Here is a 13,945-nt window from a genome sequence, read left to right as displayed (position 1 = left end):
GGTTAAAAATATTTTCTTTTAATTTTTTAAAAATATTTCTAAACATTTTTTTACATATAATAAAAAATTATTAAATTTTAATTCTATATGGTATATTGTTTTATTTTAAAAAATATATTAAATATTTTTGAAATTTTAAAAATTTTATTAATAATTCTTAAAAAATATAAAATATCCTTAATAAAAGGAATTAATTAATTTATATTTTTATAAAATTAAAAAATAACTAATAAATTATTTTATATTATATAAATCAAATAATAGAATATTTAGTAATTAAAATTAATGAAAGACGGTTTAATATATTCTTTTAATATTTTAAATATATTTTAATATATTTTATTAAATAGTGAGATTTTTATATTATGGAGACTAAACAATAAATTATCTATATTTAAAAATCATAGAAAATTTTATTTTATAAAATCATACCTTTTAAAATTTTATTTTACTCTTTCAAATAGAGTGTTAGTAATTAAATATTTGTTTGTGTTGTTTTTTTTTTTTTGAAATAGTTTGTGTTATTTTATTAAAAATTCAGTTATATAATAATAATATATATTAATACTAATATTATGATGTACAAATATTTTTTTTATAATTTTAAACGTTAATTTTAAATTATTTTAATTTTAAACTAATTTATTAACCTCAATTTTAAAATATATTGAACTTGACAGTTAATTTTCTCGTTCTTATCTCAGAGTTAATGGAGTACTACCCAAGAAACTTCAAGGTTTCTGCTTGGATCACGGGTCCCCATCTCAAAGCAAGTTGACAGATTTAGCTGAACTGTGGACCAATGTACATGGAATAAATGGACAGTGTGATCTTACCTAATGATTCCATGCTTAGCTCGCAAAATTTGACTACTCTGCCCTCTTTGGCTGCTTCCTTCCTTCGAGAATTTCATGGTCAGGATCTCATTATTTGTTTCGTATGGGGACACGACTTGGATGAGGCTGCGTGGACTCATGTTCTCATATATGCCTGAAGAAATTTGGTTCAGGCAAGGGCAAGCTAGCCATGTTTTTCCAAGCTGTCCTTCTGGTGTCCAGCTTAGTTTGTTTAGCAGTTTCTCAAGATCTCAGTTTCCTCTACAATGGCTTCCGATCCGCTAATCTAAGCCTTGATGGTTTAGCTGAGATCACCTCTAGTGGCCTTTTGAAGCTCACCAATGACACAAAGCAGCAAAAGGGTCACGCCTTTTTTCCAAACCCAATAAATTTCAAGAACTCAAATGGCTCAGTTTTCACCTTTTCTACTACTTTTGTTTTTGCTATTGTACCTGAAATTTCAAGTGTTAGTGGTCATGGGATTGTGTTTGTGATTGCACCAACAAAAGGCTTCCCTGGCTCTCGTCCCAGCCAGTTCCTTGGGTTGTTTAATGAGACCACCAACGGTAATAAGACCAACCATGTTGTTGCAGTAGAGCTTGACACCATCTATAGCAGCGAGTTCGGTGATATCGATGACAATCATGTCGGAATAGATATTAATGGGTTAAGGTCTGAAGTATCTGCTTCAGCAGGATATCGTACTAATTCCAGTGGGAAGCTCACAAACTTGACCCTTATCAGCGGCCAACCAATGCAAATTTGGGTGGACTATGATGGTGCAAGGAAGCAACTTGATGTCACTTTAGCTCCAATTAATATTGGTAAACCCAGGTTTCCTCTTTTGTCTTTAGCTCTTGATCTGTCTCCAATCTTGCGAGATACCATGTACGTTGGTTTCTCATCATCTACAGGCTCTGTCCTAACATCACATTATGTGTTGGGTTGGAGCTATAAGATGAATGGCCCAGCTCAAGCACTGGATCTTTCTCAACTTCCTAAGCTTCCTCGAATTGGACACAAGAAGAGATCAAAATTTCTAACAGTTGGGCTACCTACAATTTCTGTAAGTTTGGCTTTTATAGTAATCTCAGGTTTAGTTTATTTCATAAGAAGGAAAAGGAAGTTTGCAGAAGTCCTTGAAGATTGGGAGCTTGACTATGGGCCTCACAGATTCAAATACAAAGATCTATACATCGCCACTAAAGGATTTAGAGACAAGGAACTATTGGGTAGTGGTGGATTTGGTAGAGTCTATAAAGGAGTGTTGCCAACTTCCAAGATTGAGATTGCTGTAAAGAAGGTATCCCATGAATCAAGACAAGGAATGAAGGTTTTTGTGGCAGAAATTGTTAGCATTGGCCGGCTTCGTCACCGGAACCTAGTAACGCTCTTGGGCTATTGCCGGCGAAAAGGAGAACTACTTCTGGTCTATGATTACATGCCCAATGGAAGTCTGGACAAGTACCTGTATGATCAACCACGAGTCACCCTGAATTGGGAACAAAGGTTTAAAGTCATAAAAGGTGTAGCTTCAGGACTGCTCTATCTGCATGAAGAATGGGAACAAGTAGTGATTCACAGAGATGTCAAGGCCAGCAATGTGTTGCTAGATGGTGAATTGAATGGGAGATTGGGAGATTTTGGCCTTGCTAGATTATATGACCATGGAACAGATCCTCAAACTACTCATATTGTTGGTACTCTTGGTTATCTTGCACCTGAACACACTCGAACAGGAAAGGCCACAACAAAAACTGATGTGTTTGCTTTTGGTGCATTTTTACTTGAGGTTGCCTGTGGTAGAAGGCCAATAGGTCGAAGAGAACAAGCAGAGGATCTAATCTTGCTTGACTGGGTGTTTTCTCTGTGGGTAAGAGGTGAAATGCTTGAGGCCAGAGATCCAAATTTGGGTAGAGACTATATAGCAGAAGAAGTGGAAATGGTGTTGCAGCTTGGCTTGTTGTGTTCACATTCTGAGCCTGAAATTAGGCCAAGCATGCGCCAAATTGTGCAGTTTTTGGAGTGGGATACTCCTCTTCCTGAGTTGTCATCCCTTGGACTCTCTGCGAGTGGCCTAACTTTTGCAAATCCTGAAGGTTTTAGCGATTTTGCTATGTCTTATCCATCTTCCATGAACAATGCATTCTCACATTCATCTTCTATAGCCGAGTCCCTTCTCTCAGGAGGCCGCTGATTTTCTTTCTTCCTTTTTTTTTTTTTCTCCTTTTTGTTAACATCTGCTGATAATAATGTCGTTGTCTTCCTGGTTTTGTAGATGTTAGGGAAGAAATAAAAAGGCATACAGCAAGAGCTTTTTGTTCTATAGAACCTGTGAGATTTCATCAATATATTCCTGTAAAATTTGCAAATAAATAAATGATAAATTCCAAGCTAAATTTGATTTCGACTTCCTCTGCAATTTAAATTTTTTTGTTGATTTTCATCAATGTATACACCGATGCTTATAAGAGTTACCCATTAACACAGGAAATTGTCAAGACTGACATTAAGCATATCATCATAAGCCAGAAGAAGCTCGCGTAAATTAGACAGTAACCAAGAACCCAAACCAAATTTGGGATGTTGCAGCCGACCAATTCTGCCAATCTCCGCCAATAAATTCTGTGATTCCTTGTTTGGAATTGTGAGAAATTCTCTTCACAGCCGCAAGGGTATTTGACATAGGCAACACCCCTTTATAGACCTCTCAAAATCCTCTTTTTCCAAGAATCTCCCTCTCAGTAAAGCCATTGGAAGCCACAGATAGCTCCCTGTACGAGAACCTATGACATCCAAAATCAATTTCCCAGTCGTCAACTATCTCTATGACCTTGGCCTTCTTGCTTCTCCATGAAGTGATGAAAGTGACTATTATTGCCACCAGAGTCAGTTCTGCTGACGACAATCCAACTACCAAGCCCATCAAATTGAAAGCTCCAACCAAGAACATAATGATTCTGATCTGGTTTGGTCTGTTGAGGAAGAAAAACCCACAAACATTCTGTCCAAGATGACCAGTGAGATATCAATATCCAAACACAAAAGTGGAAGGTTAGGCTTACTAATTTGAATATGAATTGGAGACAAAGTAATATTAAGTTGCTTCTTAATGGCATGATATTCCACTCAAATCTGGAAAATTATTACACACAATGTGGAATGATTTTATTATAATTATCGAACATGAGAGAATTTATATGATTCGCTGTTAATATCTAATTACAGGTAAAATAGAATTAGACGGAGTCAAATAAATGCTTCAAACATGTCGTTTTTTTTTTAAAGGTCAAGAAAGTTCTTGAAAAAATCCTTGTGTCTACTGCTTCCATCACCACCCGCGAGAATAATATTGAAAAATAGTCTCAACGTTCACAGTAAATGAACAAGATTAAGCATATGCAACCCAGAAATTGAAGACACCTTGAAGCATCAAAGCTAAAGAAGATTGCTAGAAATAAAGAAGCGCCATTATGCTTTCGCCTGAACCATAGAGAAGTAAGCTGAGAGAGCTCAACCGGCCATCTCTTTGTCTTGAGGATCTCCCACTCATGACGAGGGGAATGTTACAATCTCGACATCAATAAAAAGTTTAACACCTCCACAACTGAAAAGAATAGAACTCTAACTAAAGATCACATATGAAGAAGCGAGGAAACTGAAAGAGGGATCTTACAACGTCTGGAAAACCGCCCCTGTCAAGCTTGAAATAATACTCGAACGATGCAAGAAGTCTCTGAGAACCTGCATGTAAGCACAAACCCACAACAAATATGCACAAAAACAATCGAAAAACTAGATACAAAGGTGTCCCATACAAAAAAGCGTCGATCTGGAAGGAAAACACAAACAAGAAAACAAAAAAAAAAAACTTTATTTATCCACAATCCTACCAGGAAGCTACAGAAACAAATAAGAAACAGAGAGTTGAGAGAGTCTCTCCCTAGTTTCAAACTAGAGAGAAAAGGTTTTAAGATTTTTTAAACGTGCTTAGTTAGGATGTTTGATTCTAATTCTAATATAATTCTAGTTAAAAATTGAAATCAGAATCAAATTTTAAGTTTTATTTTATTTTTAAAAATTAGACCTGCAACTAAATTTTATTATGGTTTGATTAAGTTTAAGAATTTTAAGAATTAGACCTGCAACTAAAACTTATTATGGTTTGATTAAATTTAAGAAATTACATTATACATAATTCATAGTAAAAATATTATTTCAACTAATTAATTAATGTTTAAAAGCACTATATTATATATTTAATATGTACGTATATAGAAGGTTTCCAAATTTTACATTTTTCTATAATAATTTTCATATCTCATAAAATTGACATTAATTTGATAAAGTATAATAATTAATACTAATTTTATTAAATTACATAATATTAAATAATAAAATTTAATAATTAAAATATAATAAATAAATTAAATATTTTCAATTTAATCATTCCACTATAAATATAATAATCAAACAATATCTCATATTAAGAAAATAAAAGGATTTCAAATTAGAATATAAAACAATAATACTCTTCATATTATAAAAGAAAAATTTTTATTATCGCATCTTTCCACAGCACTGGAGAATGGTGAAACAACTCTTGGGTAACACAAATCACTCAATGGCAAAAAGAAGAAAAAAAAAAAAAGAAGAAGAAAAGCAAAATCCTTTTATTCCCTCACACAGGAATTATCAAAAAGAAAAGAAAAGAAAATTGTGAATAGGCCATGGAAAGGCCTAACGCTGGATGAATTAAATAACACAAATTAGAAAATTAGTGTATGAACTGAGAAATCAACACTTGGGTAAATCTGCAGGAGGAGGTGGCAATTTCTGACTGGGGAGGTTTCCATCTAAAACGATCCAAGCCATTCTCAAACCCCAGCTCAGGTGAACGTCGAAGTGACAATGCATTAGCCACGCCCCTGTGCTCATCACCATCAATACAACAAAATTTAACATAAAATATTATATATATGCTAATATTCCATAATTTTTATTCTAAAAACGTATACGTAAATTTATATTTATATTGAAGTAAACATTATCTAAATGGAATAAGTTTTTATAAATTCATAGACATTTTCAGTCCAAATAAAGTAAATCTGATTTGAATTTGATGGAGCACCAAACCCTTAGTATATTCTTCAGAACTAGCTAGTTAAAGGCAAAATCTTGAATATCAATATTCTAAACTCACCAGGATTATCTGCTCGAAATCGGATTGCCACCCAACCGCCGGAAGGCACACCGATGGTGTTTCTTTCAACAGGATCAACGGTGTTGAAATTTGCAGGGTCACTGTTGGGGTCAAAGTTCCCAAACCCTGAAGCTAAAACAAAGAAGTTGTAACCATGCAAATGGAGAGGGTGACTTTCATTTCCAAGAATACTGGTGTCCTGCAACACAACCTCCACATTAGTGTTAAATGGCAGAACCACAACTTTGGTTCCATTAATCACCATCGTGTTATTGGGCGGAGTCCCCGTATAATCGAACGGAATGATTGGCTTGCTAGGGAAATTTGTTGTGTAAACACCGTTGGATTTTCCAAAAAAGTAAGATTGGAGCAAGGCTGTTGTAGGGAGTGCAAAAGATATGTTGTTCATAGAAGCTGAAAACTTTGTTCCATTGGGTCCTTGGCAGGTCTGGTTTTTAGGGCAGGGACTGGTTCCTAGACCGACAGTGAAGAAGAAGCGTTTGTCCACTGTCTGAGGAACATTAGTGGGATATTGAACACTTGCCAAGCTACGAAATCTTCTTGAAAAATTAAAAGCAAAGGGAGTGTCATTGAGAGATGGCAGAGTTGGTTTTAATGGAGGAAGTTGCATAATAGATAAAAGGGTACTATTCGTTGGTGACTCGTATTCAAGAATGGCAGCAACAGTGGAATTGTCGAATGTGCCTGTGCCTGTTGCGTATGGTCTTGCAGCAATGAAGAAAGTGGCATTTGGGTAATAAGGTTTGGTCTTGAGAAGAACGTTCATGGTCTGTCCTGGTGTTATCAGAAATTTATCTGTCTCAAATGGTTTGATATAAGATGCATCAGCTTCAACTACTGTGACTGTATGATTCGCAATGCTAATGAAAATCTCATCATTGAGTGCTGCGTTGATAAGGCGAAGAAGATAAGTTTTTCCAGGCTTCACCTTCAGCTTGTATGTATCTGCCAAAGTTAAACTTAAAATATATTAGCAGATAACCATGAATTTAAAGCAAAAATCATTGATAATATAACATTATTTACATACCCTTATCGCCGGAGCAGTTATACAGTGGCCCTGGAAGTCCATTGATGGTATAGGCAACAGAAACATTTGGGCCTCCACCAGTTTGGAGGGACTGGTTAATTATTGCTTCAGGATCTGCATTGAACCACTCTCCTGCAATTCAGACAGTTGCACGTTGTTAAGATCAATACAACCAACTCGAAAACTTAAACATTTAAAAAAGCTCCTCAGACATAGATTCACTTACCAAAGAGGATGGGAACTTGCTTGTAAGGTTTGGGAAATGGATAAGGGACACCACGTTTAGGTAGAATGATTATGGGGCCATAAAGAGTTGCTCTTAGCCAACTAATATGTGCATGCCAAAATAGAGTCCCTCTTTGGCCAACAATGGTGAAATTATATACGTAAGTCTGACCAGTTTGAATCGGACACTGTGTTATGTAAGATGGACCATCGTACCATCCACTTTGAAGCTGTCGAATTCCATGCCTGTGCTCCAGACACAATTTTTTTTTGGTAATCAATAATGTAATTTTTCTACGAAAATATAAAATTGAGCAACAACAATAATAATAATTACTATATACCAATGAATGGAAACATTTTTTGGAGAATGGTTGACAACTTTTACAACAAGGCGATCGCCCTCTCTGACTACAATGCGAGGCCCCGGAAACTTCCCATTTGCTGTAAGGATGGCCGTGGTGTTGCAAACCCGAGTCACATTTTTTAACTTAATCTACAAAAAGTAACTGAATTATTAACAACACAGTATTCCTAGGAAACAAACATCAACCAATATAAGTAGACGTTATAAGTTTTACATACATCAAACTTGTAGTGCCTCGTTGTGGCTGCTAGAGCAAGCTCTTGGAGGAGACACAAGTTCAGGAACGAAAAAACAAAAACACCCAAAAGATGACCTCCCATCTCTCTCTCTCTCTCTCTCTCTCTCTCTGAAGAGTGTGTGCCTCTGTGGAGAAGGTGACAATGGTGTAGCTAGGTTTAGTGGGTTAACTTCAAAATGGGATATATATATATACACACACACAAAGGAGAAGGGTCAATCTAGCTAGGTGCTCCATTGGTTGATAAATTTGTAAAATTTTTTTCCAAGCTTTCAGTAAATATTAAAGAAAGGACAGGCTCTTGTTTGAGAAGATCTTTAGAGTGTTGTCGAAGAAAATCCAAGTGTTTGAGCTATTTTTCTCTTACTCTCCAAAACTTGCCTATTTTGTATAAAAATCTTTCCAAATAATTAGGAGCTTGGGCTTGACTTCAATTCCTAATGGATGCATTAAGACAATATTAAATTTCTTCTTCATTAATTTTTAGGTATACAGTATATGTAGTATTCTAACTTTGACATTGAAGTTGTGGATGAAGATCGCCTACGAGTTTGCTCTTTGATGTGGACTCTTTAAATTTCTTAATTGCAAAACTTTGTAATCAAGTAAAGACAATAATTTGCATCTACGGCCTTACCCTTCAAAGCCAAGTGTTCATCACCTTTTTTGCATTTTGAAGCATTCAAGTAGTATACTTTTACTCCTTTTTTATACACCAACAATAAATTTAAATTATTAATTAAACTCTCAAATTTTTAAATTTAACTTCTTAAAATTGAATAAATATCTTTAAATTCTTATCGATTTTTCTATTTTTTTTAGTATTTTAATATCTATTTTATAGTATATGAATATAAGATTAATTTTTCATAATTTACATTTTAACAATATTTTCTTCTTCGATATCGAACATAATTCTCACCTTATTATCATAGTATGAAACTCTCTTGTGATTAGTTTCTTCTATTAATTTTTTTAAATTAGTTCTTTCGCAAATGTGCCTACCCTAATTTGGAACAAAATATTTATATTTTATTTATTAATATATTTATCCAGAATCTTCGGTAGCACAGACGAGACAGTGACGAATTTTTTGCTCTTGCGGGGATGGAGTGTCCGAAATTTTGAGAATTCAAGAGAAAGTTACTGCGAAATGAGCCGTTTATCATCACAATAGGTGTCAAGTAGAAGTGCAATGATGTATGCAGCTTAGAATTCTAACAAACATGTAGATTTGAACTTTATTTCTACATGATTCAATCAATTTGATTAGGTACTCGTCATGTTTCATGTGCAGTTGATCAGATTTTCTATTTTTAAATTTTGAATGTGTATTTTTTTTGTATTTTGATGTTATGAACTAGCCGAGTATATTTTGCTTTAGTTTGTATTGATATAAGTTTTTATATTCAGATTTATCTTAGATCGATATATTTGAAAGTCTGATGATCATCCTACTAAATTTTTCCTGATTTATTAATAAATTTTATTTATCGAAAACAAAAACCTAATGCACTTACTAATATTTGGAATGTATAGATAGTATTTTGATACAAATATACAAGACTTGAGGATCCAAATTCTTGTCCAAATATAAAATTAAGATGATGTATAAGAAAAAGAGAAGGTCTGAATCGAGATGTCGTTTAGAAGTGTGGTTACTAGTACAAGGTTGTCAATTTCAAGAGGCAAAGAGTTTTCAAAGAAGCATTAGTGAGGAACATCCGTTGGTTGAGAAGTTGCAGTTAAAGGAGTTTGTAAGCAAGAGAGGAAGGATTAATTATTATATATAATTAATAGGCGTAATCAATAATCAGAAATTTAAACCAAGTTTAGGGTTTTGATTACAAAGTTAGCAATGTCCAGCTCAGTTCAATTATAAAGATTCATGCAAAATCCAAAGTAAGTTCACATTAATTCAAATTTTTAGTTGTACCAACTATATGTTACATGGGTCTAGTCTCTAGATAGGTGGTTCTTGATGAGTTCTTTTCCGGATAGCGAACAAAGAAGCCTCTGCTCTCAATTTCAATTTCAAACCACCGCTAATACTCGTTCCGTACAATAATTTTTATTTATTTTATTTTTTCATATATATTTAAAAATATAATTATTTTATTAATTTTTTAAACTATATCTATTTTAAATTTTATTAAATATTAAGAGACTTTTTAAGAAATTTTTTAGAAATAAGATAAAATTAAATAGAACTATAATAATTGATCTATATGGTAATATAGTCTAAAAACTGTGTATAATAATTTTAAAACAATCAAAAAAGAAAACATAAATAAAAATTATAAGATAAAGTAAATAAATAAAAAAATAAAAAAATATATTATTTAATTTTTCTAATATAAAAAAATTAATTAGTGATATTTGATTTTAAAAAGTATATTAAATTAACGTTTATAAAATTTTAAAATATATATTAATTAGCCTTTTGTAAGTTTTAACTATTAAATATTTTATTATTTAATTTTTATATTATAAAAAAATATATTAATTTTATAAAAATATATATTTTAATATATGTTAAATTTTTTATAATATTTAATAGTTAAAATTAATAAAATATTAATTGATAAATTTAAAATTAATAGTAAATTAATTGATAAATTTTTTAAAATTTTAAAGGTATATTAATATTTTTTAAAAAGTTAAATGATTAAATAGTGATTTTTTATGGTATAAGAATTAAATGGTAATTTTTTAAAAATATATATATACAGTGAAGTCAAAATGCCCTTTACCTTTGAAGTCATGCCTTACTGTGACCCACGCGTGGGCCATGACGTTTGGTTTATTTATTTCTAGAAATATATATTATTTCAAGAGATTTGATTCTTGAAATTTAACGTTCTGAAAAAGTAAAAAGTACGTGAACATAGGAAAGTTACGTAATTACAATTATATTTTTGCATTTAGGAATTTAATTAAATTTTATCAAAAAGTAAATAAATTGAGATTAATATCGACGTGTCTCCAGCACACGCCAATGCGTGGGACTATCCAACAACCAGTGGGATGTTACACTAGACGATCGACCTTTGGCTCCACCAAATCACAATATCTCAACCGTTAGTGGGCGGTATTTATTCTATTCAAATAAAAAAAATCCATCCAATTAAAGATAATTTAAAATTTTAGTTTAAATTTTCATTATTTTGATTTGATTTAATTTTTAATTTTAAAAATTTTAATTATTTTAATTTAATTTAATTTTAATAAAAAAATTAAAAAAATCAAAGCGAATCGATTAGTGATAATAATATAAGAATATAGAAATATTAGATCATATCAAGATTAAAATTTTCTAATAAATTTTAAAATATTAAAAGTAAATATAAAAAATAAAAAAAATATTAAAAGTTTAAACTAATCAAATTGAACCGAATTAAATCAAATTAAATCAGTTCGATTCAGTTTGATTTTTTATTAAAATCAATTTGATTTGATTTTTATAAATACTAAAATTTTTATTTTCAATTTATTCAATTCAATTCGATTTTAAATTAAACGGATCAAATAATCACCCATTATAATTAAACTTTAAAATTAACCATTTTGACACGAATGAAAATAATAAAAAAAAAACTTAGATTAATTAGTTTGAACTTGTATCAAAATTACTCTAAATTAAATATATTTTATTTTTAAAAGTGACTCTAAGCCCATTTTGTAATCTATTTCTTGTTTCCTAATACCACTAGTTGTAGGAAAACTTATTATTTAATTCATATAAGAAAAATTTATAAATTGATTTCTCAATTTTTAAAAAGTATCTCTAAGATATTAAAAAATATTCACATTAGTTCTTCTATTAGTTTAGCCATTAAATATTTACTATTTAATTCATGTAATAAGAGAAAATTTATTAATTAGTCTTTTAATTTTGTAAAATATTTACTAATTACTCGTTTTATATCGAGAGCATTTTAAATTTTTTGTAATATTTAATAAACAAAATTAATAAAAGAATTAATTAGTATAACTTTTTAAAGTTTTAAAAAAAATTTAATATATTTTTAAAATTAAATAATTAATTAATAGTATATTATAGAGACTAAATAATAATTTTTTATTTTTATAATACTTAATAATTAAAATTAATATAAAAATTAATTACTAAATTTTTTAAAATTTAAAAATATTTTAATATATTTTTAAAATTAATAAACTAACTAGTAAATTTTATTATATTATGAATACTAAACAATAATTTTTTATTATAATATTATATATTTTATGAAAATAATTTAACACTCATTTTTATGTGTAACTATTTATAAAATTATTTTAAAAAAAATATTTACTTTTATATAATAAAGTATAAACTTATTTTTATACGAATAATTTTTAATAATAAAAAAAATTAATTTAAAAAAATAAAAAATAAAATCATTTTAAAATTATATATTTAAATTATAAATATAAAAAATAAATTAATTATTTACTATTTCAAAAAGTTACTTTTCCTCTTATTTTCCTCCCGAACATCCGAGAAGGAAAATAACATTTTTACAACTTTTATTTTCTTTCCTTATTTTTCACTCTTACTTTTTTTTGTCTCCTAAAATTTATTCAAACAAGGGGGCAATGGGACAAAGTCTTTATGGTTCTTAGGATCGAACAGCATTCCAACGAACATAACAACCCATGGTCCATTGCCCAGCGACTACCTGTAGGTCCATCTCTTCTTTTCTATTGGCCCATACAAATGAAAATAGCAATTACCTTAACTAGAGCAAATGGTGGATATAATTTCTTGATTAATTGATCTCAAACCAATAATTTAATATAATTTATTCTATTAAAAAATAATTTAATTAAATTTTTATTAAATCAAATATGACTTTATTTTTTTGAAAATGTAAATTTTATAAATTAAAAAAATCACTTTCTCATTTCAAATTAAAAAAAAATTAATTGAATTAAATTAAATTAAATTAATTGAATTTCAGTAAAACCTACAAATTGTTTCATTTGTTATCAATGATAAACAATCTAATCCTTTATTTTTTATTATATAATATAAAAATTAATTATTCATTTAATTTTCTACTTTAATCATTATTGATTTCCTCATTCATATTCAACAAAATAATTTGATGACTTAAACCTCAGAAGATCTGCATAATCAAAGATAAAATAAAATAAAATATTACTATAAAAAAGTATATACATCTTATAGATTTTATATTTTACAAACACGGAAGATATTTTTTTTAAAATATAAAGTCTAAATTGAGGAACTTGTTTGTTAATAAAATAAAATCTCATATACTTAATTATTCACATTAAACATATGTGCATTATAATCATTTTCGCCAACATTAATAACAACTTTTTTAAAAATTTAGATGAAGAGGTAAATTTATGTATATAATTGATGTGGTTGAAACGAAATTATAGTATGATTATCCATCTGTTACAAAAAAAAATAAGGAAATTGGTATTTATGACGGCCATTCTGATTCTTAAGTCAATAAATTGAAAAAAATAATAGTGTAATATAATACTTTGAATTTAAGAGTAATTGTGTCAGAACAACGTACATGGATCTCTATATTCATTAGCTTTTATATTGTAAAAAGATGGAGTTAGTTATTGTATCTCTTGAAAATCCAACTGATATCAGCCAGTGGATAAGAGATCTCATGATTATAAGTGTAATGAGGATCTGTTAGATTCTATGCGCTAATGGTAACTTTATGTGAAAATTAAACCTATTCAAGAGAGAGCAAGTCTTGGCATTCTGAATACCGAGTGTTACGATGTCCCGGTTTTTCTTTTTATAGGTGAGACTTCTGCAATCGCGTGTCATAACTTATTAGGGTCTTGCCACATGACTCTATTATGTGGTGACAATCCATAACACACTTTGGCGAATATTGTGTCATATCAGAAGTCTCCCATCGGGCTTTGATTCTTCATATTCGAAACTTACAATTATTTTCCATGATTTTAGAACTAATACTCGGTCATGTGCCTAGCGGTTACCCGCCTCATTGCGCTTTTTGGC

The 13,945-nt window shown here is 30.1% G+C and overlaps 2 protein-coding genes across 2 annotated transcripts; one reads left to right on the top strand and one right to left on the bottom strand.

The window, feature by feature from the left end:
• Window positions 1-844: 844 nt before the first annotated feature.
• On the top strand, window positions 845-4,453 carry LOC110623165 (L-type lectin-domain containing receptor kinase IV.1). The gene is made up of 2 exons (XM_021768095.2): window positions 845-3,170; window positions 3,327-4,453. Exon 1 carries the CDS (start codon window positions 1,027-1,029, stop codon window positions 3,031-3,033), a length of 2,007 nt encoding a protein of 668 aa, XP_021623787.1. The 5' UTR covers window positions 845-1,026; the 3' UTR covers window positions 3,034-3,170; window positions 3,327-4,453.
• Window positions 4,454-5,376: 923 nt separating this feature from the next.
• On the bottom strand, window positions 5,377-8,085 carry LOC110623166 (laccase-17). The gene is made up of 6 exons (XM_021768096.2): window positions 7,901-8,085; window positions 7,660-7,811; window positions 7,317-7,561; window positions 7,091-7,222; window positions 6,040-7,005; window positions 5,377-5,764 (listed from the first exon to the last, which is right to left on the bottom strand). The coding sequence occupies exons 1-6, from the start codon at window positions 8,000-8,002 to the stop codon at window positions 5,634-5,636; spliced, it is 1,728 nt and encodes a 575-aa protein (XP_021623788.1). The 5' UTR covers window positions 8,003-8,085; the 3' UTR covers window positions 5,377-5,633.
• Between the last annotated feature and the right edge of the window lie 5,860 nt (window positions 8,086-13,945).

Source organism: Manihot esculenta, chromosome 9 (genome assembly GCF_001659605.2).
Source record: "Manihot esculenta cultivar AM560-2 chromosome 9, M.esculenta_v8, whole genome shotgun sequence".
NCBI classification, from domain to species: Eukaryota; Viridiplantae; Streptophyta; class Magnoliopsida; order Malpighiales; family Euphorbiaceae; genus Manihot; species Manihot esculenta.
This window is presented reverse-complemented; position numbering and strand designations above follow the sequence as displayed.